Raw genomic sequence first — 25,688 nt, forward strand, 5'->3', positions numbered from 1 at the left:
TCCAAACAGTTTCAGGGGAGGTTCAGTGAATGGAAGTGAAAAATATTGCATTGTTTATCAAAAGAAGATCCCATAGAATAACCTAATGTGTGTGATTTTGGTTAAAGAGATAGTTCAGAGACACGGTAATTTTGGGGCATTTCACTGTTTTTCCCAGAGACAAAAACTAATAAATGCCTTAGGACAGACCTTTGTATGTATTTTGTGCAGTCTGAAGTTATGTCAAACGGCAATATAAGGCGATCTTGGCTAAAGTAGTTGAGTGTCGATGGGATCATATAACATTATCATGATCCCATAGGCATCCAGGAATTGATTGAAACTAAGGAGGGGGCAGTGAGATCTGCAACTCCTGAATCTTAACATAACTTGACTAGCCTAAGACAGAAAGAGAAAAGGTTATTTAAGATTGCAGATTAAAATCTTTATGTTGGTACTTCCCTACTCTTTCCCCCAATTTATTATATAAACTACAGTGCAACTGTCATGCCAGTTCTTTTTCATATGCACTCCCAGAAGCACCATGTCAGCTGTATTTTTGACTTTTCTCAACTAACGTCTTGATACTAACACAAAAGCTTAAATCCTGTGCACAAAAAACTCAATGACATTTATTTAAACGTGCAATTACTGCTTGGATTTATTTTCCAGTTGTTGGACAACATTTGGTGCTTAAAGACTTTACAACCAGTATTTTAAATATTTAGATTATACAACCTTATCATTACATAAAACTACCTCTTAAAATATTAAGTTCTTTTGTAATCTTATATAAACTGATATGTACAGTATGAGTGTAGCTACTTGGACACATTTTACTGCAGAAAAAAAACTATTGATCAATAAATATGAGAAACAATCCTACTGAGATAAACATACTTGTCTGAATTAACTGTAGGCTTTGTTCCAGTGGACCTAAATAACGTACATGTTTTTATTAATAATAATTGCATTTTACATTATTATTGTATTTTACAATCAAGAGTACAGATACAGCTTACAAAAACTTCATCCAAGAATTTGTAGTGTAATGTAGATTCATTTTCACTCAGCATATACTTTAAAGCTTTGAGTAACTTAAGCGTGAAGCATTTTAGAATGTGCATATTAAAGTATCACCCATGTGGCATTGAGACTGAATAAAAAGCTTTGATTAAAAAGGCAACATATACTTTTACACTGAATAAACAGCAGCAGCCAAAAGAAACCAAAAAAGTGGTCCTTGGACTCACACTTAAAATACAAAACAGAAAACACTACGTGACAGTGATAGTGTGTTCTCCAAAGATTGATAAATACATTCAGAGTACATTCAGAACTGAGCAGACCATTGTTATGAGATCGTAACATATTTTCTAACCACATTTGTTCAAAGTGTTTTTTCCCCCCATTGTACAAATTCCATCTGATGCAAAATCACATCATCCAATCACATGAAATGTGTGCTAAACAGAAGAACACCTATCTCAATAGAACATCACATTAAGGATTCCCTTTACTGACCAGAGTAATAGGCTGTTTAGTTCCAGGCCGAACCATAAAGGTCATACCATACGGATGTTTTGATTGTGTTCCGTTGCTGAAAAGAAGAACGTACATGATTATAAACTGATACTGTACACAAACACTGTCTCAAAAAAGTGTCCTATTTGAGCACTCTTACCTGGTGGGAACTTTCACTTCCTGATATTTTCTGACCAATTTATTCTCAAGCTCCTGCATGTCCAGGGTTGCTGCTTTGTTAACCACAGGGTAATTCTTGCTCTGTGGTGTGGCTCTGAGGACAACAGGGACCTTAATGTGCTCCTCGGACAAGGGGGCGCCCCAGTCATCAGAACTGGACTCTGCTTCATTCACTGGGGCCATTTTGTTGTCCATTTCCAACATCTTTTTTTGTAAGATGCTCAGGAGTGTGGCCTGACTGGGTGAAAGATTGGCTGGAAGCTGAGCAGGGGCTGCCTTGGCTTTTGTCTGGACTTGCAGCTTTGGCTTGACATCGATGTCAGGAGGTGGGAGTTTTGGAGCTGCTGGGGGTTTGGGTTTTGGAGGCGGAGGTGGAACATGAGATGGAGGGAGAGGGATCTCAGTTGGTGTTGGTGCCTTTTTCATGGGAGGGTCAGGTGGAGGGATGGACGGAGGGGGCTCCATAATCTCGTCAAAATCATCAAACTCTGGTGGCGGAGGGAGTAATGGCATACTTAAATCCTCATGCTGTATAGGTTGAGACTTTGAGGGGCTTTGCACTGCATTGTGTCTCTGCTCAGCCAGGTTGGTGGTACCTGCAGCTATTCTACTGTGAGCTGAATTGGTAGATGGCATCTGATCGTTGACCAGAGCAGGACTGCTGGATTTCACTGGAGTCTGAATTGTTTGGTTATGTACCACAGGACTGACAGGCTTCAGACTCTCCTGTACTCTCTCTACAGATGTTAGAGAAGAGGATGAGCTGGACTTTGGGGTGACGATAAATGAATTGGGACTGGAGACACTCTGGTGAATGCTTGCACTAGGTTGCTCTTTCATCTTGCCACTGTTTTCTCGCGACAGAGGGTGACTCAATCTATGTTTGTCTCTTTCTTTAGCTGCCATTAAAAGAGCCAGTGGGGAAGCTGCAGGTCCATCTCGTGCCCCGTGGGTTTCACTACTCTTCAGGTTGCGTAGTTTACGATCTATTAGCGGACTGAATTTGCGACCTTGACTTGGAGATCCTTCAAGTTTGTCCTTGAGGGGCTCTGAATTCACCCGAGAACTGTTAGGTTTCTGAAGCTGTGGTGACGGTAGAGGTGGAGTCTGGAGCGGTTTGTCTATTTCTGGTTGTGCTGTAACTATCCCTGTTTTAGCCTCCTTGTTTGGCTCAGGCAAGATTGATTGAGAGGGTTGGATAATTTGTAAGTTCTCCTTCAGCTCCTGTACATCTTTGAAAACTGGTTTAGACGGTGTAGCCACTTTAGGAGCTTTCCCATCCACCTGGACAAGTACCGGGGCAGAGTTAACAGAGGCAGAATCTTCCAGGAGTAACATCTGCTTGGATCTTGAGTCATGCTCCTCATAACCGCTGAGAATGGAGGTGTTAGGAACATTGTAAAGCTTTGCTGTGTTTTGGGGGTTGAAAGTGGACAATGTGGATGTCTGCACAGGTGGAGGTAGGGCAGGACTCTGTGGTGGGGAGTCGAAGTTGGAAATAGAGGACAGTCTAATGGGTTTTGTAGGTGGTTTTTTATGAGTCTTGTGTTGCCTTTCAGGAGGGGGCTGTGGTGGGGAAAAGGTTTGATGCTCAAGAACTTTGGCAGGCAGTGGACTAGAACTGGGTACTGATGATACAGAGCTATTAGTGCAAGTAGATGGAGGCTTTGGCGGAGCCATTGGTGGTGGTTTTATGAAGTTTAAGTCTTCCTCCTCCATGAAGTGTGCCAGTGAGGTCGGTTTTGGAGCAGACATGGAAGGAGACTGAAGGGTTGCCAAATTTAGACTGTTCAGGTCACCCATGAAGTCTGGTGGAGGAGGAACAAAAGTCCCTGGGGGGGGTGGAGGTGCCATAGAGGGAGGAGGAGGAACAAATATTTCCCCCTCTAAGAGGTCAGGCACAGATATAACAGATCCATTGGACAAGCGATCTCCACCGACTATAAAAAAAAAAAAAGGAGAAGAGAGAGAACAGTTTAAGTTGAACACTGTGGAGCAGGAGCACACACTTAAATGTTCATGCATTTACACACTGTAGATATTCAGAATTATGTAAGAATTATTAAGTATGTCAATAAATTGCTAAATATACAATAAAAGTCCTGGATTGATTATGGATACAATCAGACGCTTCCATTCTATCATCAACAATTCACTAAAAAGCAGATATCTTAAAAAAAGGAGACAGATTATAAAGAATTAACAACTTTTTTGCTTAAATGAATTCTAGAGTTTAAAGCCTGATAAACAATGCTTTAGTAATCTTATTTACTAGACAGATTTAGAATTGCTCACAGCTAAAATTAAATGAATGATATCTACTTCTTTTTATAAATGTAAACACCCCCATTTTGTAAATATGCGGTTTGGATACATTCTAGAAGGTTATTGAGCAACAGCCTGAACAAACATTTACCTGCCCTGCATTTTCAACCCTTTATGGAGACATTCTGATTGCTGTGATCTATCAACCGAGTCGGAGTTAAGGCACCGCAAATTATCTGGGTCCTTCAGAGTGTAAATAAAGAAATTCTAGCGTTTAGTACATATTTGAGGTAGGTAGACGCTCACCTGAACCGTTGGTCTTTGGACCGTTGACAGGGGGGAGGAGGGGAACTTTGGGTGTCGGGACGGCAAACCCTTGAAAACTGTCAGATGACGACTGAGGAAAAAAACATCAAACTATTGATATTTTAACATCTAAGACACAAGAAACATAGCATGGTTCAAGAGTTTGTACCTTCATGGTTGAATGCACATATTGGAAATCGCTTTGGATAAAAGCGTCAGGTAAATGTAATGTAATATTATGTAATGTAAAAGAACAGCAGTAAACATGAAATAAACTCTACTTCCTGTTCTAGAGTATGCTGATGTGAAGTGAACAAACCCGTTCTCAACTATTGAGAGCAGCGCTCAATGTTCAAGCATGTCCAATAGGTGTTACATTATTGGCATCAATAGAACAAAAGTTGCTGAAAAATAATTGAAATGGCTCTCAGGTCTTGGTATTATGAGGAACCAACTGTATGGCCTTATTTGCAAATAGTTTAAAGTTAAATTTGTCGAAAAGCAAACCAGTATATATAATAACATTAAAATTTGACAATTGACATAAAATAAAATGCATTGTTTTAATAAAACTCACTATTCTGTAACACAATGTATGAATTTGTTTCCAAATGGTGCATTTAGGCTGTTCTTAGGTTTGCTGTGACTAAACACGAGGTGGAGGATTCTAAAGGATAATTTTTTGTACACCACACATCCCCATACTTTACTCATGAGGAGCAGTCTGTGAATCAGAGGATATACCCGTTTTTCATCTCATTGTCCTACTGTTAATGTGGGCCTGGCTGTCACTTAGATACCTGTGTGTTTGTACTGTATGTGCGTGTGTGAGTGAGTGTGAGACAGATTCGCCGTTCTCTTCAGGGCCCAAACGCCACCAAAAATAAACACAGACTGTGTTGACACAATACAAGTCCATGAGAGTTAACGGGGTATATGCCCTTTGGAAGGACAACACAAAACATATCTTTTCTGCTGTACCTTTTGACATTATTGTGACTTAGACTTATTGTGGACTCTTTGAGTAATCTGCTAATGCAATAATGCGACAAGCTCGCACCACTTTCACTTCAAAATCTTATGAATTAAGCTGGTAATGAATTAGGATCTACATGTTGCTGGTATGCTGCTTTTCAGCGCTTTAAATGCTTGATTGTTCGAGATTAAAATAAATTGGATTTCTGCCTGATATCATGCCTTGAATGACAATCTTGGCTAAGAATCTCAGGGCACTTAAGTAGCTTCTTGGAAAGGTATCAACACTGCACTACAGGCCAAGGGTGTGTCAGTAAAGATGGCGTATGATCCAGTTTGAGTTCATCTGTTTGTTCCCTGCACTATGACTCACTTTCATCTGTTGCAGCAGTCTCCGCTGTCCTGGGTGTGTCACATCCAACACATGCCACAGACACATTCACAGAACACTCCCAAACACTGAGTTGTGTGAACCAGAGCAGAGATGAGCTCTTTATTTATATCTGCACCATGACAACATAATTGGAGGCCTGACAGTAATGTGGACTGCTAATGTAGTGCTAGGAGTTACGAATCTTCCCAAACCACTTAAAAATGAAAAATACAGCAGTATATTGGGATATCTACAATTGATATACACAGTGGTGGAAGGTATTGGGACTTTTACTTAAGTGAAAGTACCAATACCACAATGTAAAGATACTTAATCACAAGTAAAAGTCTTCTAAAATTCTACTTAAGTAAAAGTAGCCTACAAACTATTATTAGCAAAATGTTCTTTGATTATCAAAAGTACTTATTCGGTGAGTGTTATACTGTACATGAGGGACCCAACTAGACACACTTTCTTTTCCTAAAAGGTTAGGAACCACTGGTTTAATCTTTTACAATGTATTATATCATATGTGTTCATGTCAAATCTAAATCTGAAAAGTAATAGTAATTTTAACTGTCAGATACATGTAGTGGAGTAAAAAGTGCACTTCATTAAATGTACTTAGATACTTTCCACCACTGGTGATACATTATCACTACAATGAAACCAAATATGGTTCATCACATATCATGATATACGTCATCTTTCACAGTTGATACTCCATATGATTTCAAGAAAAATGTCAGTGTTATCACTCCCACATGAAAAGATATTATAGTTAAGGGAAAGGGACTTTCACCAAACAGACACAAACATCTCCAAACTCGACCGGCACCAACGTTCAACTAACAAAATTAAAAATGATTGACGAACACTGTTCCCCTGTGCTTGTTTAAACTGATCCACATTAAAACGCAGTCAAACACTAAACGGTCCTTTATCAGTTAATTTGCATCTGTGCAGCTCTGCAGATATGGAGTACACAATGAAGTAGTTCCACTTCCGGGATTGCTCCGGTGCCGGCGGAAATGCCGCCAGATGTCCCTCTTTCGGCCGGATGTCCGTTACCTTCCTCTTTCTTTGTGTAGGAATTTTAAACTCCGGTGGATTTATGAGGACTATGGTTAACTGCTCCTCAGATTTCTGCAGGGTAAATCCAGACAGCTAGCTAGACTATCTGTCCAATCTGAGGTTTCTGTTGAACGACAAAAAAAACCTTTGAACGTACACGTTCTACCAAAACAAGTTCCTTCCCGAGGCTAATTTGCAGAGGCACCATGGCTCTGTCCGGCGCCTAGTTCCGCCCATGACGACTGTGATTGGTTTAAAGAAATGCTTATAAACCAGAGCATGGCTTTCTCCCATCCCTGAATGCTGTGTGGACTAGCCAGACCCTCCTCCGCAGTGCTGTGGAGGAAGGTCTGGCAATGCAAGACTAACAATGAAGTAATTCTTTAATTGCAGATAAACGACAGGGTGGAGTCTGCTCAAACGCATATTTTATGTTATGTTATGCAATGTCAACAATTGAGTGATAAATGTGAATATGTACAGTATAATGCACCATGAAGCTTTATTGAGATACTCACAGTGTGATGGTTGACAGTGGGTCTGGCCCGCACGCTGGCAGTACCTGACTCGGGGATTGCTGATGATCCCAGCACCAGCTCCACCTTGTCTGAGGAAATAAAAAGCCAAAGATTTGTATCCTATTTGTATCCTCTGGCAGTCCGTTGTGAGCAAAGCAAGTTTCAGTTCATACTTTTAGCCATCACATTTCTGCTCAAAGCTCTGTGAATACTTCGGCCAGAGAGGACAAACAATACGGTTAATATAAGACACGAATGAACATGGGCAGATATCTTTCGACTTAAAAGAACAATAAATTCACCATTGCTGACATTATGCAGTATTTATGATTATTTTTCCAGAAAGCTGTTAGTTTCTAAAATGTCAAAGCCTCATGAGAACATTTCACCTTCCGAAACAGCACTGTGTCCAACTGTCTATTGTTCTCCTCTCCGGTGAAGATTAGTACATTCTGGTTATTGTGCCGGTAATGACATACTGGATGAACCAAAAGTGGCCTCTTAGTAGTTGTCACTCAACCTAACGATCTACTGTGTGATCCCATGTGCTGTTAAAGGTAGTTTTGTTGTTGACAACTAAATACTGTAGTTACATGCAGCTAAACAGATGACTGTAATCTTTGTTTATATTTCACCATTGTGTTGAAGTAAAAGCTTAGTTAAGGTGGTAACTGAAGTCAATTACAGCAACACAACTTGTAGCATAAGACACAATAATGTTAATCATACTGTATTTCCAAATAGAAATAGTGTATCTGTTGTGACACTTGCCAAATTGATTTTAGGATTTGAACATTTCTTATGATAAGTTTAGGCTCAATTAATTTGAGTTATATACATTTCTCTCTCTCAAAAGAGAAGGTCAGCTAAACTTTAATGCTTTTAAAGTTATTATGTAAGTATTTTATGTTTGTACTGCAAGCAGCAAAGCATGATGATCCTGCAATTTGAAGTCAAAGTGGCAAAGAGATATTTATATAATTCTTTGTTTTGTGGAAACGGTCAGAAAATGGTCTGTTAGTCTTTATCTTAAATTTAACGAATTTAAACTAACTGATATTATCAGAGGTCACTGGGGTGTTCGGAGAAAAGAAAAGTTGTGCATTCTTTCATTGCTCATTCCAATGTCAGTCATCTTGTGTTCAATAAGTGACGGGTGACAGAAACCTGTCACTGAGAGGCATTTACTCAGCATGCTCTGTCAGCCTTCTATAGCAACACCTTTCATTGAAGAGTGGCCAAAGAGCCCTACATTATAAACAAGGAACACAAAGTGTTTTTCCTTAAGTGTTTTCTATAAGTATAAACATTATGTTGTCCCTGTGATGTTCATGCACTTGATACCAAAAATGCAACTGTGGGATCCACTCCGTACGATTGCAGAAAGAATTGCCTGTGATGTTAAACCATTCTAACCAAATTATGTTTCCCTTTTGTGCACCTGCCTGATTTAAATAGACAAATATTCTCGCTCATGTCGCGGTTTTGTATTATTTACCCTTGCTTTTCCTGCTGCTCTCACCAATTAAATCACATGCAGCTGGGCAGTTTATCAGTAAACTGACCTCAACATGTGAAAGTAGATATTATCTAGTGTTAATATCGTGGTCAACCTTTTGGTTCATCTTTTCCTGGTCTAAGAGGCTGCTTTAATTTAAAAAAAATCAAATTTTATGAATACATGGTCATCATTTCACTTTGTTTAGTTTGGCTAAAAAAAACATGAACTTAAGGTCCACTTACTATTTTTCTAGAGCTTTTAATTGCATATCATGGTCTTCCTCAGCAAATGGGGGTGCTTAGTTGTAATAGCATTAATATGCTGTTATATGTTGTTATACTATGTCTACGATAGTATAACTACTATACTACTTATAGTACTAATACATGTTCCAATCACTTAACTAGTGTACTGATATTAAGGCATTTAAACAAATGCAATTTGATTTTTGATTTCATCTGTGTCATCCAGCCCCACTGTACTGTCATCATATTTCCTTCAATATATTTTATTTACAATAATTTCAGGTTATACCACAATCACCACTAGATATCATTTTGTTGTGTATATAAGATTATAGCTGACTCGTATTCACATAAACTACACCCAGACAGGTCAGAACAGCAAAAATCAGTTAAACAAACACACTGAAAGCAGCAGTTTTAGACATATTATTCCAATTATAGAGTAAACCTATTGGATCTTGGAGATATTCAGTTACACAAATGTTCCCAATTGGCTGGAGTTTCTAGATATTGTTCTACACAAGCCCTTATTTCCTTAAAGCATTAAGGCAACACTAAATAACATTTAGTGAATACAATTGGTGGAGGACAGAGGACAGGTCAGTGTGCAAGGTCATCCAGTTTTACCAAGAAGAGACATTTCAAAACAGAGGTTTCACCTGCTGCTCTCTAGAAATACTAAAATACTGTTTGGATTTCCTTTAGGATCAACCGGTATGAATAAGTCTATGAGAGCTTCGTGGCATTAACACTTTTGTCAATGTCAACACAAAGTACAAAGGTCGTGTTGTTCTTCAGTAAAAGTTTAAATAAATCTCCCTTATAGCCAATGGGCCCTGTAAGCAGTGTATAGGCTACTCACCCATGTCCTTGATTTTAATATTTGTGTCGAAAAGAGACTGGTTTTTTCGACCCAGAAAATTCAACGTTCCCCTCTTCATGATTATTGATTGATACGACTGGTCGGTTCGGGGACAATTATTGACGCATTTTAAATCAATAGGTAAATCCGAGATAAAGCGCAAGTGAGCTACTTTCGCGACAGGTGCAGCGCCGCGCAGCAGTAGCCTAAACCTGACTCCAGTGATTTGGTGCAAACTTTTCGGGACAGACAGAAAATGGAGCAAACCCCGCCTACTCCCCTTTCACTGTTCCTCCCTGTTTTAATACACTCCCAACAGGTGAGGCCTCGGCTCTCCTTTTCACAGACATTCCAGCAGAAATCTCACCTGCGCACTGAATGAGCTGATCTGTGGTGTATGTAGCTACTTGGCAAGGCTGACCAGAGTGTTTCATTAAAAATATTAGGTTAATAACATACGCATCATAAACATGTTTAGAACACAGATTAACTTTACAGCACCTTAATAAAAAAATAAAATGAGCTTTTATTTTGTAGGGGGGTCACCAATGGGCCAGTGCTTGGGCTTCCAACAGGAAGTGAGGTGTTGATGGTAAACAAAATGACTTCTCTGCCCTCATGACTAAGTGTGTACTGAAACAATCATTCCGACCATAAGTAAGTAAACTTTACTATAGGCTACTTCATGGCTGTAGCACCTTTCAAAGCTAGAATTATGGTAATCCAGGTGGAAAGTAACTAGCTATCTAAAGTACATTTGAGTATTTCTATCATATGCTTTTTATAGGCTACTTGTACTCCACCACATTTCAGAGGCAAATATTGTATTTCTTTTGGCTTACAGTTATAGTTTGATGATCAAGATCATATCGTAAATACAAAACCAATGATACGTTTATAAAATATGATGCATTATCAATTAAACTATACAAAAGTATATAAAGCAAAATAAAATTCCCCCCACTTCAACCAGCTACAACATTACCAATGCTTACATGTAATGCATATTTTTACTTTTGATACTTTAAGTATATTTTTTTAAATATTTTTTTTTATAGAGTGGTATTGCTTCTTTTATTTTACTTTAATGATCTGATCTGAGTACAACTTCTATCCCACCAGGTGCACATAAAATACCATGAAATGCAACAACAAAATCAGGAAATGGCCAAACATGGATAAATGAAACAAAATAAAAAGAACAACATAAATCCATAAGAGCATTTGTTATTTAAAAAAAAAAAAAACAGTATTTTAAAATGTGGCACAGCTAGCTTTCATAGTGAGTGGGGAAACAGTAAAAGCACGATCCCCCAATTTGACCGTGGAACAACATTTGGTCAGAAATGTAGGGTTTGTCAGAAACCTTCACAAATCAGTTAGTGCCATGTTATTTATCCCTCTGGGTGTTTGCTCAGTTATCAGTTATTCATTAATCATGGTTGAAACATGACATTTTTGTTATGAATCCACCTTTTAATCTTTATTATAAATCTGTGTCATCACTCAGGTATTAACTCTGTGGCATTATTTACCTATGGATGGTGAAGCATGTGGCCTATGTAAGCAGGATAACTGTAAAGATGACGTTAAAAGCTAAAGAGGACCAAGACTCCTCTAAAGCTCAGAGTATGCTGACCCCTGACAGCAAACCTACACCAACTGTACACCTGAGCTAAACGAAGATCTTTGTTTCTTCATCAGTTACACAAAGATAATACCAGTGGTGGACAATAACGTAGTACATTTACTCAAGTACGATGTTTGTATAACCTAGAGTATTTTTTGTTTATAATTAATTTAATTCAATGTTTTGGTACTTTATACTTCAACTCAACAACATTTCAGAGGGAAAAAAATCATAGATTTTACTTCACATCTTGTATTTTGGAGCTGTAGTTACTTATATAGGCTATGTATACTTATATATTGTGTACTATATCATATATTGGTATATAGTACATTAAACATTATATTTAATAGTCTACCTGAAACTTATATGTGAAATATTCAGGAAGAAAATGTGATGATCTGATGAAATCAAAAATCCCATTACTTTGGTCTAAATACCTTGCGATCAATACACTTATATATATGAACCGCTGATTCTGTTTAAAGCTCCTAAAACAGATAGTAAGTGGACCTTGAGTTAATTTGTTTTTGACAAACGTTTGATAAGATGACCATGCATCCATTGTCGCTCAGCAAAAATGGTTAAATAAGAACATTTATCACTTAAAGAAACAGTCATTAATTATACTTTGTGGTATCACTACTTTTACTTACGTCAAAGATCTGAAAACGTCCTACACCACTGGTTTATACAGATCCATGAATCTTGTAACATATAAATAATTCAATATGGACAATTGATCTATTTCCTCGATCAGATTGATATAAAATGCAGCATGACAATAATCACATTTAAATATCCATTTAATTAATGCAATAATCCGTGATTAGTGAAGTAAATTTAAGTATGAGCAGTTTTGGCCCTGTGCTTTTAATTACATAATAGTGGGTTTTAAAATATTCATGCTGTCCAGAGAGCCAGTCATTCATACTTTTTTTCCTACAGTCACAGTTTTTCTGGCACGTCTGTCAGTCACACCTAAACCTCAGTTGTCGAGACAAACCAGACCGGTCCATCCAGTTCCTCTGTCCTCAGTGGAAAGTCATCATGCCAACGCTAAGGCCAACTGATGCTGACTGAAATGTGAAGAATGTGCCGGCACGCTTTACCTACCTCAGTGTGGGACGTAGCAGTTCTGTGCATCATAAGCTCTTTGGGCCTTTCATTTAATTATTCAGGCATTTATTCTGTTATTTATTGCCACAATATGCTCATTCAGTGAGGAAGGCACAATGGTGGCACTCTTTTCTATGTATTTTAATTGCTAATAAAGCTACTTTACACAGTTGTTTAAAATGTTATGTTTTATTGAAACATGGCTGTAAATGGCAGTGTCCTGATGGCAAACGGTGCTAATACAGACACCAATGTACAGCATATTTTCCATTTCTGCTTTCATTCCCTTCGTTTGTAATTCTAGTCTAGGCTGACATTATGTGTTTACAGATACTTAAGTAAAAGGAAATGAAGACCGAAATAGGAAGACCATAAATACTTTGCATTCTATTGTCATAAGATATAGATCAGTTGAAAATGAAACTGAAGATTATATTGTCACCAAATTTATTGTGTGGAAGAATGTGTTCAGTTACTAAGATGACAGCTGCAGTGTGTTTCAGCATAACATTAGTTAGCTAAAGCCTGCTTGAATTTTTTTTCTCAGTAGACTAGCTCCAATGAAAACTGTTCAAAGTGAGGTCTGTGTGAGCCTGCGTGCTTATCTGATTCATCTGTGAACTGATCCTTTAACTTGCTGTTATAAAATCTGTCACTCGCTAGCATGGCTGTAGAGTCTTGTTTATGAAAAAACAGAATAGAACAAAATATAATCAAGTACACAAATTCCTTTACTATCCCAGCATGTACACATAAATACAAAATGTGCAGGTAACAAAAAGAAGCATAAAACTAGAGACCATCTTGCGATGGGATCACACCAGCTTGCACTAGGTCTCTACAGGACCATATTGATAATACACACACACACACACACACACACACACACACACACACAGACACGCACACAAGGTCAAAACAATACACAGTTACAGAAAATGTTTGCTGCTTAGTAGGCTTATTGCTGGCCACGCACAACCAGCATAAGTGCTAAGGAGAGACATTACTTTCACAAACTAATTTAAGGGAGAAAGATTTGGTCATTTGAGTTTTTGGTTAGGTTCACATTATAATAATATAAGGCCATGTATGTTGCAAAGTTCATTAAGCACAATAATGCCTACATGAGCAGTAATTATTGATGTTTCATTTATAAAAGCCAGTCAGAAATCTTAGTTTTTGGGTAGCTGATGCTTACACAAGGATTTTTTTTACACTACGGGTCTCTTTCACTAGTTAAGTCTTTGCTGGCAAGCAAAGTAGATTACAACGTCTGAGCCTTTCACACAGACAAACAGAGAGATGATTGGCTAACACACACACACACACACACACACACACACACACACACACACACACACACACACACACACACACAGAATCCTGCTGCTTGTTTTTAGTCTGCATACTGACCATGCCTGAATGCTCGGTAGATGCGGTACATTCTGGTTAGGGTTTTTATAGGATTTTGTACATCTTTATTTTGAAAAACAGACATGGGGAACATACCTGGTTCGACTGTGGAGGAACTACAAGCTTGTGAGAATTATCAGTGGTATAGAAAATTCATGACCGAGTGCCCGTCTGGACTTCTCACTTTTTACAAATTTAAGCAGATCTTTGGCCTGAGGAATCTGTCGAACACTTCAAATGCCTACGTTATGACCATGTTTACAACGTTTGATATAAATCATGTAAGTTAATTTATAATCTTCTGGCAGGGTAATATATTCATTTTAATGTTACTATATCAGTAAAAGTGAATATCTACGTGTACTCATCGGTTTCTTTTCATCTTTCCTGAATAGCATTGACTTGACATTGAAATGTTTTTAAACTGTATCCTTTGCACAAAAAGATGTAGAAGGTTCACATGAATAATTTTCTATTTGCAGGTAGTACTTGGAATAATCCAAGTCATACTCATAATATAGGCTATCAATAATACTGATAATCTGCTAATACTACCAAAAATAAGAATTATATTGATCATCTTCATCCTCATCAGAGAACCACTAAGATAAAAAACGTCAATTTGTTTGTATGTACTTTAATTCCAGCAATTACATCTATGTCATGTCAATTAAAATGCAATGGATAAATTATGAATCTCTATCCATATGGAGTTTCCAATAAAATGTTTATTCAGTAGTTATGGCTGTATTATTAGATCATTTTTGGGGGTGAAGCAAAGTATTACATTTAAATAAATTATAAAATGGGTGGGCAACAGGCCTTCACGCCACAATGTGCCAGGAGTATACAATGCTATATTGCTCTGCTAATGACAATGTTCATGGTGTCCCTTTCTTTTGTAGGATGGCTTCATTGACTTTATAGAGTATGTAGCCGCTCTGAGCCTGGTGCTAAAGGGAGGAGTGAAGCAGAAACTCCGCTGGTACTGTATGATATAGATGGGAGTGGCTGCATCGACCGTGAGGAGCTGCTTCAGATAATTAAGGTACACATGAGCCTTCATGTTAAAGCTTGACGCATGCTGGCTTAGTGACGAACCAAAGGAAATCCCAAGTACTGTCCTGAAACAACCTGCTCAGACCAATTGGGCCTGAATGAGATACAAGGCACAGAGATCCCACCCATATTCTCTCTGTAATACAAGGTGCACAGACAAACAGCTGGAACTTAGCTGACATCTACTGGTTGAAGAAACGTAAGCAACAATACATGTCAGTTTTTAACATGATCTCATTTCTTTGTCATGTTTAGTCCATCCGTGCAATCAATGGAGTTCCTTGCGAGATGTCAGCAGAGGACTTCGCCAACATGGTGTTTGACAAAATTGACATCAGACCCAAGGGTGAAACCTTCAGTCAGGTACTGGGGGGCACCCACTGGGTTGAGGGGGTAGATGAAAAAAAGCTGAATATCAGAGAGATAAGGGCCAACAACTAAAATCTCTCCAACTTTATGGACCCTGAAATATACATTTACCGTGCCACAGCTGAAGATGTGGGTTCAGGATAACCCACAAATCATCAGGACAAATGGATGGATTGGATTTACCCAGATGATCCTTGTTTATGTACCCATATGTACCGCTGACGTTTACATTCTTCCCCCCCCATTTGTCGATGACCTCCTCACTGGGAGGTTGGGTTAATGTCAATGTCTGCAGTAACAAAGGAGTAACACATTCAGTGTTGACTGAGGGACGTCCACAACTACCGCACTCCAAGGCTTTCAGAATTGCATTATACCATGTCTGTGGCCCCCATTTCACCTGTGAGACAATTACAGCACATTGACATTAAAGACCACAACTCAGTGGAACAATTAACATCTGACAATAAAGCAGGTGAACATCCACATACAGTCACTCTTTATCGTTCATGGATTTTTTTTTTGCTGAGCTAGTGGCCCTGCTCCGGGGATGGCGATGCTGGATTGTTTTGTTGGCTGGGCGGTCCACCACTTTGGCCCAGACCGAAATTTAAAGCTCAACAACTTTAGGATGGATTTCTATAAAAGTAGCAGCAGAACCCTACCTGGTGAGCCTCTTAGTTTTCCTCTAGCGCCACCATGAGGTGGACTTTTTAGTTCTTCAATGAAATATCTCAACAACTATTGGATGGTTTGCTGTAAAATTTGGTCCACACATTCATGGTTCACAGAGGATAATGTGTAAGAACTTTGATCTCCTGACTTTTCATCTAGCGCCACCATCTGGTCAATCTCTCCTTTTGTCGCACTTCGATTTATAACCAAATACCTATGAAACTAATGACATTCCCATCAGCCTCAGCTGTACTTCCTGTTTGGTGCTAATTAGCCAATGTTAGCATGCTATCACGCTAAAGGAACATGGGAAAATGGAAAACATTATACTTCAACATGCTAGTATTATCATAGTAAGCATGTTAGCATACTGATGTGAGCACCAAGTACAGCCTCACAGAGCCGCTAGCATGGCTGTAGAGTTGTTTATGAAACAACAGAACAAAACCAAATATAATCAAGTTAAGTACACAAATTCCATAGTATAATACTACAATCCCAGCATGTACACATATTTACAAATCATGCAGGTAACAAAAAGAGGGGGGGGGGGGGGCACTTTCTATGCCCCCATTTCCAGCACACTTGAAAAAACATGTATGTTTATTTGTTTGTATGTTTGTATGTACTTTAATTCCACCAATTATATCTATGTCACATCTGTTAATACGCTACGGCAACTTGTATGAGCAGAACTGTATAAACAAAGAATTTTTTTTTGCATGTGTTTTTCCATCGGTGTCTGCCTGTGTTTTCATTATATCATTTCTGCTAATGGAAATCTAATTAAGACGAACTAAGTCTCTTAGAGAGGGGGCTTATCCAACCAACGCTGCTTACCTAACTGACAACCTCTGTTTACATACATGTGAAATAGGAGCAGGTGTATGCTCACTAAATGGAAATGAATCTCTATCCATATGGAGTTTCCAATAAAAGTGTGTTTATTCAGTAGTTGTATTATTAGATCATTTTTGGGGGTAAAGCAAAGTATTAAATTTAAACCAATTATAAAATGGGTGGACAACAGGCCTTCACTCCATGTGCCATTTGTTTTGCACAGACTTTAATGTGGCAGGAGTATACAATGCCATAATGCTCTGCTAATGACAATGTTCATGGTGTCCCTTAGGATGGCTTCATTGACTTCATAGAGTATGTAGCCGCTCTGAGCCTGGTGCTAAAGGGAGGCGTGCAGCAGAAACTCCGCTGGTACTTTAAACTGTATGATGGGAGTGGCTGCATCAATCTTGAGGAGCTGCTTCAGATAATTAAGGTTCACATGAGCCTTCATGTTAAAGCTTGACACATGCTGGCTTAGTGACGAACCAAAGGAAATCCCAAGTACTGTCCTGAAACAACCTGCTCAGACCACTCAGGCCTGAATGAGATACAAGGCACAGAGATCCCACCCACATTGTAGTTTTCCTCCAGCACCACAATGAGGTTGACCTTTTAGTTCTTTATTGAAAAATTGTGACAGCTGTTGGATGGTTTGCTACAAAATTTGGTCCACACATTCATGGTCCACACAGGAGGATTTGTAAGAAGTTTTTATATCCTGACTTTTCATCTAGCACCACCATCTTTCCTTTTATGGCATATGGATGGGAATGCATTAACCTCAACTGTACTTCCTGTTTAGTGCCAATTAGCAAATGTTAGCATGCTATTATGCTAAAGTAACACGTAAAAATGGAAAAGGTTATACTTGCTTAACATCAGCATGCTATTTATATATATATAGTAAGCATGTTAGCATACTGATGTGAGCACCAAGTACAGTCTCACAGTGCCGCTAGCATGGCTGTAGTCTTGTTTATGAAACAGAACAGAACCAAATATAATCACATTCCTTAGTATAATACTACTATCCCAGCATGTACACATATATACAAAACATGCAGGTAACAAAAAGAGGGGGGGGGGCTTCCCTACTTTCTACCCCCTAATTCCAGCGCCCTTGACAAAAACATGTATGCTTATTTGTTTGTATGTTTGTATATACTTTAATTCCACCAATTACATCTATGTCACGTCTATTAATACGCTATGACAACTTGTATGAGCAAAAAATGTGTTTTTTCGTTCAGTGTCTTTATTAGATTATTTCTGCTAATAGAAATCTAATTAAGACAAACTAAGTCTCTTAGAGAGGGGGCTTATCCCACCAACGCTGCTTACCTAACTGACCTACCAACATCTTTTTACATACATGTGAAATAGGAGCAGGTGTATGCTCACTAAATGGAAATGAATATCTATCCATACAGAGTTTCTAATAAAAGTTTATTCAGACAAATGGATGTGGACTAATCTCTGGGTCATTGTCAAAGTATAGCACGGTTGTTCTGTTTTTCCTCACATATTAATGAGCCAGCAAAGACTTTCCATCTACTTCAAATATTAGATTAGACATTTTGCTTTAAAGTTGCATTCAATGAAAGGATACATACTTTGTACTTTATAAATCTGTGTGCAGCTGCATCCTCTGTTGGACTCCAGCTGAAATGACACACAGTATGAGTTTTGTCCAATGTACATTAACTTCCTTACTTGTAGTGTTTTATATACTGTACATAAACCCACCTGAGGTTTCACTTCGTCTGAGCCATTACAGAGAGGTATTTTTATAAAGCCTTCATAGCAAAGCTGTTTGACAATTTTAATGAATTAGATGTACTACCTTAAAGTACCTTAATCAATATAATGTTCCCCTTGTTCTTTAATCAGCCGCTAGTCTGAATCCTTCACCATTTGAATGATTATTTCAGGGTTGTGCATTTGCAATTATTTCCCTTAAGTTGCCCTTCAAATTGACCACTGAAAACAAAATAACGACTAGCTAGAAAAAGCTAACAACTGTTGCATTTTTTAACAACTCTGACAATTACTGTTGTTCTTCAGTTGTAGATTCCCCAGCATTAGACAGTCTGTAGTCTGAGGTTTTCATAAATTAAAATTCCACATTAGACTATGACTCCGTCAAGTTTGTTAGCTGGATAGTTTATATTTGGCAAAAAGCATATCCAGCATTAATGTAATCAATATTAACAGGTTTAACAGAGGTATTTTTTTTTTTTTATCCCTTTAATTAATCATCTGGTGACCCCTTTGTAGTCCCCTTTATGTTACATTTCTGTTGGGACCCCTTAGACGGATTCTGACCCTAGGGTCCTTCATTCTTTGTGATGCTACAGCTGGTACTACTACAACTTGGACCCAAAACAACCCAACACACCCAAACCATCATCCCAGAATGCAAAAAATTTGCATCACACACACATGGCAACAGGCTCATTATGGATACTATGCCGAAACCAGGAAACCCAAAGGCAAATTTGCACGGCTGGATGTCGGACACACGCTCTCAAAGTTATGAGTAGTTTCAGGGAGTGGCTTGTTATTGTCGGGCTGTTTGGCTACAATTAGCCTAGTGACAGGATCATCATCAACCGTCCTTGTGCCACTTCATGTGCTGTTCTTTTCTATGGAAATCCCCACTTTTGGTTGCCGGATGAGTCATGGGCCTAAATATTGTCTTCTAGAATGTAGGCCAATTTATGAATAGCCTATGTCTAGACCACTTATATTACACCCTTAAGACAAACATTAGAGTATTTGTTTTTCTTTGACACTCTTCAAAGCAAATAAAATTGTAGAAACATATAGCCTAAATAGGTTAGGTAAAAATAGTAATCAATTGTATAAACATCAGTGGAAGAAAATAATACAAAAGAGGGTCGGGTGATTGGGATGATTCAGTAATTCTAACGTAATCTATTTCCCTGGAGAAAAAAATAGTTCTCCCAAAATGTCTCTGTGCGTTAGCCAGGCTACACGCCTGTTAGAATTTCGATGGAAAACAACCATGTAGCATTTAAATGTGGTAAATGCTGTCGATATTAATAAAATATGAATATTGCCATAACGGTCTTGTGTGAAATAAACGTGTTTCAGATTTCGCCTTACAAAAGCATTTAAGCAATTTGTCTATTTATGAGATTGGGATCATTGTGACTAATTATTCTTGATATCTCTGTGTCAGAAGTTGAGGTTGGCTTACAGTGAGTGAAATGCTCAGATGGAAAATAAAAATAAAGTGTCTTGTCCACGTGCTCCATGAAGAGCTATCCCCTCAGCTGCTCAGAAAAGGTGTGTTCGGCATGACGTCACGCCTGTACCTGAGTTTCGGTGAGGAGAGAGGAAGGGCCAACCCGCGGTGAACAACACGCCGAGATAAATTGTTGTTATTCTCACCCCTCTTCGTCCAAGTGATTCGCGGTGAACTTTTTCGTAGAGGGAATCTGTAGGAGTTTGGCCATTTGCAGGGGAAACACGTCTTTATCTCCAGCTGCTGGTTAGCAGGCAGTCGAGGGCAGACCTCTCCGACTTCCTGGTTCGCCACAGGTATGCTATGCGTGTCGTTCTTTAGTATCGTGTTTGGTCGCTTTGTTTAGTTGAATTTGAGTATACTGTAGCCTATGTGTCACATTGAAAGATATGGCGTCCTATCTAACCTTCAATCAGCTACAGTAATGTGACAAAAAAAAGTAAATAAGGTAGGTGCAGGATTTCTGTGAACACGGCATTGTTGTTTGTCAATGAGAAATAAATACCAAAGCTCTCTGGCTGTTGGGGAACCATTAGGCATATACAGTGGACTGACCGGTTTGTGCTGTCTTGTCAGTCAGGATGTCGGTCACCCCTCGACGTGTCCGTCTGAAGCCCTGGCTGGTCGCTCAGGTGGACAGCGGCCGATACCCGGGTCTGGTGTGGATTGATCGTGAGGCCATGCGCTTCAGGATCCCATGGAAACACGCTACACGACACACACCCCAGCACGAGGACGAGGACACCATATTTAAGGTTAACACTCTTAACCTACACTTCATGTAATGGTAACAAAAAGTTCAGCCGTTGAGGGAATGTATGCCATTTGTTTGTAAAGTGTTTGTTTACCCAAAGGCCGACAGTCAGAACTTGTTTGGGCAGTGCTACACATGCAGCGAATGGGGTGCTCGCATTTGTTGAGTCCATATGTTTGCATTCTATATTTAAGTGAGGTTTATACTGGTTCAGACCAGTTGATGATTTTTAATAAACTCAAGATTTTTGCATATCGCTGGCGCAACATCTGCTTTTGCAACCCAGTTACATAAGGCCTCTCTGCTCTCCCTGGCTTCCAGCATAAGGAAAGCCATGTGGGCATAGGGCATTTAGAGAAAGTAGGTACTGACTTTGGGCCTGTATTTGTGTTGCTGCAATAAAAGGTAGAAGACAGTGATGTGATGTTATGACACCTTGCAAAAAAACAGGGCTGTGATAGACCTCCGCTTTGTTTAAATGTTCCTGCAGGCGTGGGCTGTGGAGACCGGGAAGTTCCAAGAGGGAGCTGATGAACCTGATCCTGCGAAGTGGAAAGCTCAGCTTAGATGTGCCCTGAACAAAAGTCGAGAATTTAACCTGGTCTATGATGGCACCAAAGAGGTCCCCATGAATCCTTTGAAGATATATGATGTCTGCGAAATCCCACAGCCTCTCAGCAACCAAGGTAAATAAGAGCTGGTTGAATATGAGACTTTTTTCATAATTGATTGCAATTTTTCCCCAATTTCACTTAATTTCGCAATACTTAACCCACAGGCTCCTCAGACGCTGGTTCATGGACTCCGCATGAGGAAGATGGTGGAGAGGAAGATGTTCCAGATACACCAGAGTCTCTCCCTCCATACCCATCCAATGGTAAATTACTTCTCATACATTACGCATGTATTCTTTATTTCCTGATAGTACATCAAAAAGCAAAGCAATTCCGGTTTATTGCTGTTAACGGCGAATTGATTCTTCTATTTCCTCATTTAGGCACCAGTCCCTCTCCTCTCATCATGTGGTCTCCCATGAGCTCAGAGTCCTCCATGCAGCCTTCCAGTTGTCCCCCTTCTAATGGGGTCTGGCCCAAAGAGGAGCCTGTTAAAATCTGGCCTAAAGAGGAGCCTGTGGATGTGGAGATGCACCCCACACCCCTGATTGACATGCCTTCTGCTCCTCTGCCTGATCACTCAATGCAGCCCCCTCCTCTACCCGACACCATGTTTGCCTCTCCAGAAATGTGGATCAGTTCCCTCCCGAGTAAGTAGACGCATCTTTTATTGTTGAAATCCAGTGATCTCAGCACATCATTAAGGAGACAGTTCACCGAAAAGCACCAACACATTTTTTTCCCTGTTTCCCAGGCTGCTGTCAGTCGATTCAGATAGATTAGGGGAACAGGCTGATGAGGTGTGGGGACACCTGCTGTAGCTTTGGGGATATCTACTATAGCTCAACCCAGTCCTAATACAGCTGGGTATTGTAGTTTTTAATGATACCCAAGAAACGAGTAAATAGTCCCTTTTGTTGAGGACTATTTTTAGCTGTGATTTGGTGAGTATTTACAGCAGCAGGACGGTGTATGTGGGATTGACTCCAAATAAACTACAAGCGCCCGTGTTCGTCGTAAAAAAGGAATACGTCAGCCAGTGAAACAATGTGGCTAATTGATGTGTTTGTAATGGTTTCTGGACAACGGTGGAGGTCTATGACAGAGAAATAGGCCACACAGCCAGTACTTGTCAGAAGGATCAATTCATTTGTTGTCAGTAAGAAAATTGCAGGCATATCTTTAATGAAAGTTGACATACAGTTAATATTTCCAAATCTTGAGAGCACTTCAGGTACAGGGGGAGAAGTTCATGTTTTTTGGGTGATTTGTCCTTCTTTAAATTGATCATAACTTCATAAAATAATGGTTTTAACATGTGCCTACATTTGTCTCTGACCCAGTGACGGACCTGGAGGTACAATTCCTGTACAGAGGGAAGGAGATGTGTCCCACCGCAAATGTCAGTAACCCGCAGGGCTGCAGGCTGTTCTACGGAGACCTCGGCCCCATGGTCAACCAGGAGGAGCTGTTCGGGCCGGTGAACCTGGAACAGCTGCGCTTTCCGACCACAGAGCACATTACCAACGACAAGCAAAGGGTTTTCACTAACCGCCTGCTGGATGTGATGGACAGAGGCCTAATCCTGGAGGTCAGTGGTCACGATATCTATGCAGTGCGTCTCTGCCAGTGCAAGGTGTACTGGTCCGGTCCTTGTGCTCCAAATCCAAATGCTCCAAATCTTATAGAGCGCCAGAGGAAGGTCAAACTCTTTTGCTTGGAGTCTTTTCTCAGTGGTAAGTAGATTTCTCACTTTTATTGGGACAGTTAGTTTAACAACTTGAGTTATAAGTAGATTTTATTAAATGTATGGTCTTTGCAGCTCTTAAATACTTAATAAATAAGAATTCTAATACTAATAAATCTGTTTGTATGGTGTGCAGGAGTGATAACCCACCAGCGCAGCCAGACATCAACCCCTCCTCACTTTGAAATCAACTTGTGTTTTGGAGAGGAGTGGCCCGATGGGAGGCCCAAAGAGAGGAAACTTATCATGGTTCAGGTGAGAAATGTTGTTTGTAACAAGAAGAAATTTATCTTTGTTCTCATCACGGGACAATACAGGCCAGGTCAGACTCTTCCCTTCACACCTGTACATGAACAAACTTTATCTCTGTTTACAGCAGTTGAAAGAATAGTTTACTCAATAGGAATATTAATCTGCAGAATATTTCACTGTTTGAAATTCTTTTGCATGACAATTCTTTATTTTTTTTTATAAAAGACACAAGCGGGAACTCTTATTTAAACATCTAACTTGTGATGCTTAAACGTATTATTTAAAGGAAATAAAACCTGCAAATTTAACAACAACAATTTAAAAAGCTGCAGCGCTTTACACCGTTTTTACACAACTCTCATATTTCACCTCTCATACTGAGGAACCACTATTCATCCTTGTTGCATGTGAACTGCAGGAGCTGTCGAAAGGCTGTACTTTTAGGATTCTCCGATTGTGTGACTCATACCGGTCCTCTGTCCTGCAGATTGTTCCAGTGGTGGCCCGTATGATAAGCGAGATGTTTTCTGGAGACAACACGCGATCCTTCGACAGCGGCAGTGTTCGCCTGCAGATCTCAATCCCAGATATCAAAGACAACATAGTGACCCACCTAAAGCAGCTGTACTGCCTGCTGCATACCCACCAGGGCCAGGACGGCTGGGCGTTGCCTCCCAGCTCAGGCCTGAACATCGTCCAGGCTCTGCAGGCACAGTGAAGCAGCCCGTACTCTAAACTGAACATATATCACTGTATGTTTTTACACTGCTATTGAGTTACCTACTGTTAGCAAAGAAGTACTTATGTGTAATCATATTTAGAAGTGTGCACACCATACTGTAGGATTCTTATTCTTTTCTCTAGCAATGTGCTGTGACAATGCTGATTCTGTATATAGAAGTAGTGCTTTCAAGCCTTGATCACTCTGCATTAACTGGCCGTAACCATAGACGGATGTGGTGGCTGCATGAGCCAAAGTCCTGCTTGCTGACAGGGAACATTTCGCGTAGTTAATGAGTTACAGAAATCCTCCTGTGCTTTATTTATCCAAAACGGGTCAGTGATTACCAAACTTTGCTGGATTCAAGAAACAGAATGCAGAGTGGAGAATACCTTTTACCTTTTGACCTCCATATCAAATGTTTTGATGTTGGATAAACTTTAGGCAAATAACATTTTAAGTATGGATGGTTTTCTTCCATTCATTTATGACTAAACAGTCCATCTGTACTCTGCTGTTTGGGATCCGTTTATTCTGCCAGTACATGTAATTAGGTGTTTCAATTGTTTATAACAAATGTTTGACAAAACGTCTTTCCATTTGACAGAAGTATCAGTTTTCTGGTTACCTGGTCTGCAGTTTTGTCTTCAGTTTTATTTTTACATCTATATTGGCAGATATTTTTGTATTCATAACTTTGATTTTAAGCCATTTATTAAATCCAGGCAGCCATTTAACTAAACAACATTCAGCTATATTGATCTGTTTTATTATAGATGCCACTGCACTTTGGACTGCTGAATAATGTTTTCACGTCTAGCTGAATTCATTCTGTGATTGTATGTTTATTTTATCAATAAAAAAAAATGTCAACGAGTTTAATTTCTTTACTGGTGACAAATATAGTAAACTTTTCTTGGCAGAAAATGTAAAATATTTTGGCTTTGTACAATGCATTGTTGAACCAACATTGTTTATTTTTCTGCTCCAGATGATTGCAAGTTAAAGGGATATTTCACCATTGGAAAGATGAATATATCTTTAAATTGGGTCACTTATATAGTAGAAATGTGAATTATTATTATTTTTATTTTTTTTAGAAATTGGTTGCTTCTAGGCCGAGAAAAGCCAGAAAATGTGTTTTTGGCTCATGTGGATAAAAGACACCAAATCCCAGAATGCACTTGCTTAGCTGCTTTAGCGTCTACCCCCAAGCCACGCCTACTGTTACAGACGGTGAGACAGTCAACTTTAGTCTGTTTGATTGTCGTTTCAACCATATACACGAAACGTTTCACCGTGGCTCAATTTGTTACACAATTAAAATATATGAAAACATTATATAAAAACGACATACGAAACAGGCTACATTTAGTACACATAATATGCTCCGTAAGGTTCCGCTAACGCACAGCTAGC

General features: G+C 39.3%; 2 protein-coding genes, 1 long non-coding RNA gene and 1 pseudogene across 6 annotated transcripts; 3 read left to right on the forward strand and 1 right to left on the reverse strand.

Annotated features, from left to right (window-relative positions):
* Positions 1-920: 920 nt before the first annotated feature.
* Positions 921-10,041, reverse strand: LOC144516842 (uncharacterized). The gene is made up of 5 exons (XM_078248486.1): positions 9,803-10,041; positions 7,195-7,283; positions 4,255-4,345; positions 1,664-3,623; positions 921-1,579 (listed from the first exon to the last, which is right to left on the reverse strand). The coding sequence occupies exons 1-5, from the start codon at positions 9,879-9,881 to the stop codon at positions 1,483-1,485; spliced, it is 2,316 nt and encodes a 771-aa protein (XP_078104612.1). The 5' UTR covers positions 9,882-10,041; the 3' UTR covers positions 921-1,482.
* A 335-nt stretch (positions 10,042-10,376) lies between these two features.
* LOC144516234 (uncharacterized) lies at positions 10,377-12,723 on the forward strand. The gene is made up of 2 exons (XR_013501822.1): positions 10,377-10,459; positions 12,381-12,723. It is a non-coding gene; the product is annotated as an uncharacterized LOC144516234 (long non-coding RNA).
* Positions 12,724-13,934: 1,211 nt separating this feature from the next.
* On the forward strand, positions 13,935-16,790 carry LOC144516235 (guanylyl cyclase-activating protein 1-like; annotated as a pseudogene). Its single transcript, XR_013501823.1, has 3 exons — positions 13,935-14,245; positions 14,870-15,012; positions 15,279-16,790. The product of XR_013501823.1 is annotated as a guanylyl cyclase-activating protein 1-like (transcript).
* A 3,443-nt stretch (positions 16,791-20,233) lies between these two features.
* On the forward strand, positions 20,234-25,140 carry irf6 (interferon regulatory factor 6). Of its 3 annotated transcripts, none has more exons than XM_078248488.1 (8): positions 20,234-20,477; positions 20,758-20,936; positions 21,426-21,621; positions 21,714-21,812; positions 21,933-22,199; positions 22,893-23,285; positions 23,433-23,551; positions 24,036-25,140. In XM_078248488.1, exons 2-8 carry the CDS (start codon positions 20,763-20,765, stop codon positions 24,264-24,266), a joined length of 1,479 nt encoding a protein of 492 aa, XP_078104614.1. In that variant the 5' UTR covers positions 20,234-20,477; positions 20,758-20,762; the 3' UTR covers positions 24,267-25,140. The 3 variants fall into 3 exon arrangements, with proteins under 3 accessions (XP_078104614.1, XP_078104615.1, XP_078104616.1); XM_078248489.1 differs by having other exon boundaries at positions 20,762-20,936; XM_078248490.1 differs by lacking the exon at positions 20,234-20,477 and adding an exon at positions 20,498-20,629.
* The last annotated feature ends 548 nt before the right edge of the window (positions 25,141-25,688 follow it).

Source organism: Sander vitreus, chromosome 4, assembly GCF_031162955.1.
Source record: "Sander vitreus isolate 19-12246 chromosome 4, sanVit1, whole genome shotgun sequence".
NCBI classification, from domain to species: Eukaryota; Metazoa; Chordata; class Actinopteri; order Perciformes; family Percidae; genus Sander; species Sander vitreus.

Coding starts and splice junctions, on each gene's coding strand:
- LOC144516842 (XM_078248486.1), bottom strand. CDS start 9,881: ATGAAGAGGGGAACGTTGAATTTTCTGGGTCGAAAAAACCAGTCTCTT. Junction 4,346..7,194: donor CCACTGTCAACCATCACACT/GTGAGTATCTCA, acceptor TTTTTTCCTCAG/TCGTCATCTGACAGTTTTCA. Junction 1,580..1,663: donor GAAGTGAAAGTTCCCACCAG/GTAAGAGTGCTC, acceptor TCTTCTTTTCAG/CAACGGAACACAATCAAAAC.
- irf6 (XM_078248488.1), top strand. CDS start 20,763: ATGTCGGTCACCCCTCGACGTGTCCGTCTGAAGCCCTGGCTGGTCGCT. Junction 21,622..21,713: donor ACAGCCTCTCAGCAACCAAG/GTAAATAAGAGC, acceptor CTTAACCCACAG/GCTCCTCAGACGCTGGTTCA. Junction 22,200..22,892: donor GTGGATCAGTTCCCTCCCGA/GTAAGTAGACGC, acceptor TCTCTGACCCAG/TGACGGACCTGGAGGTACAA.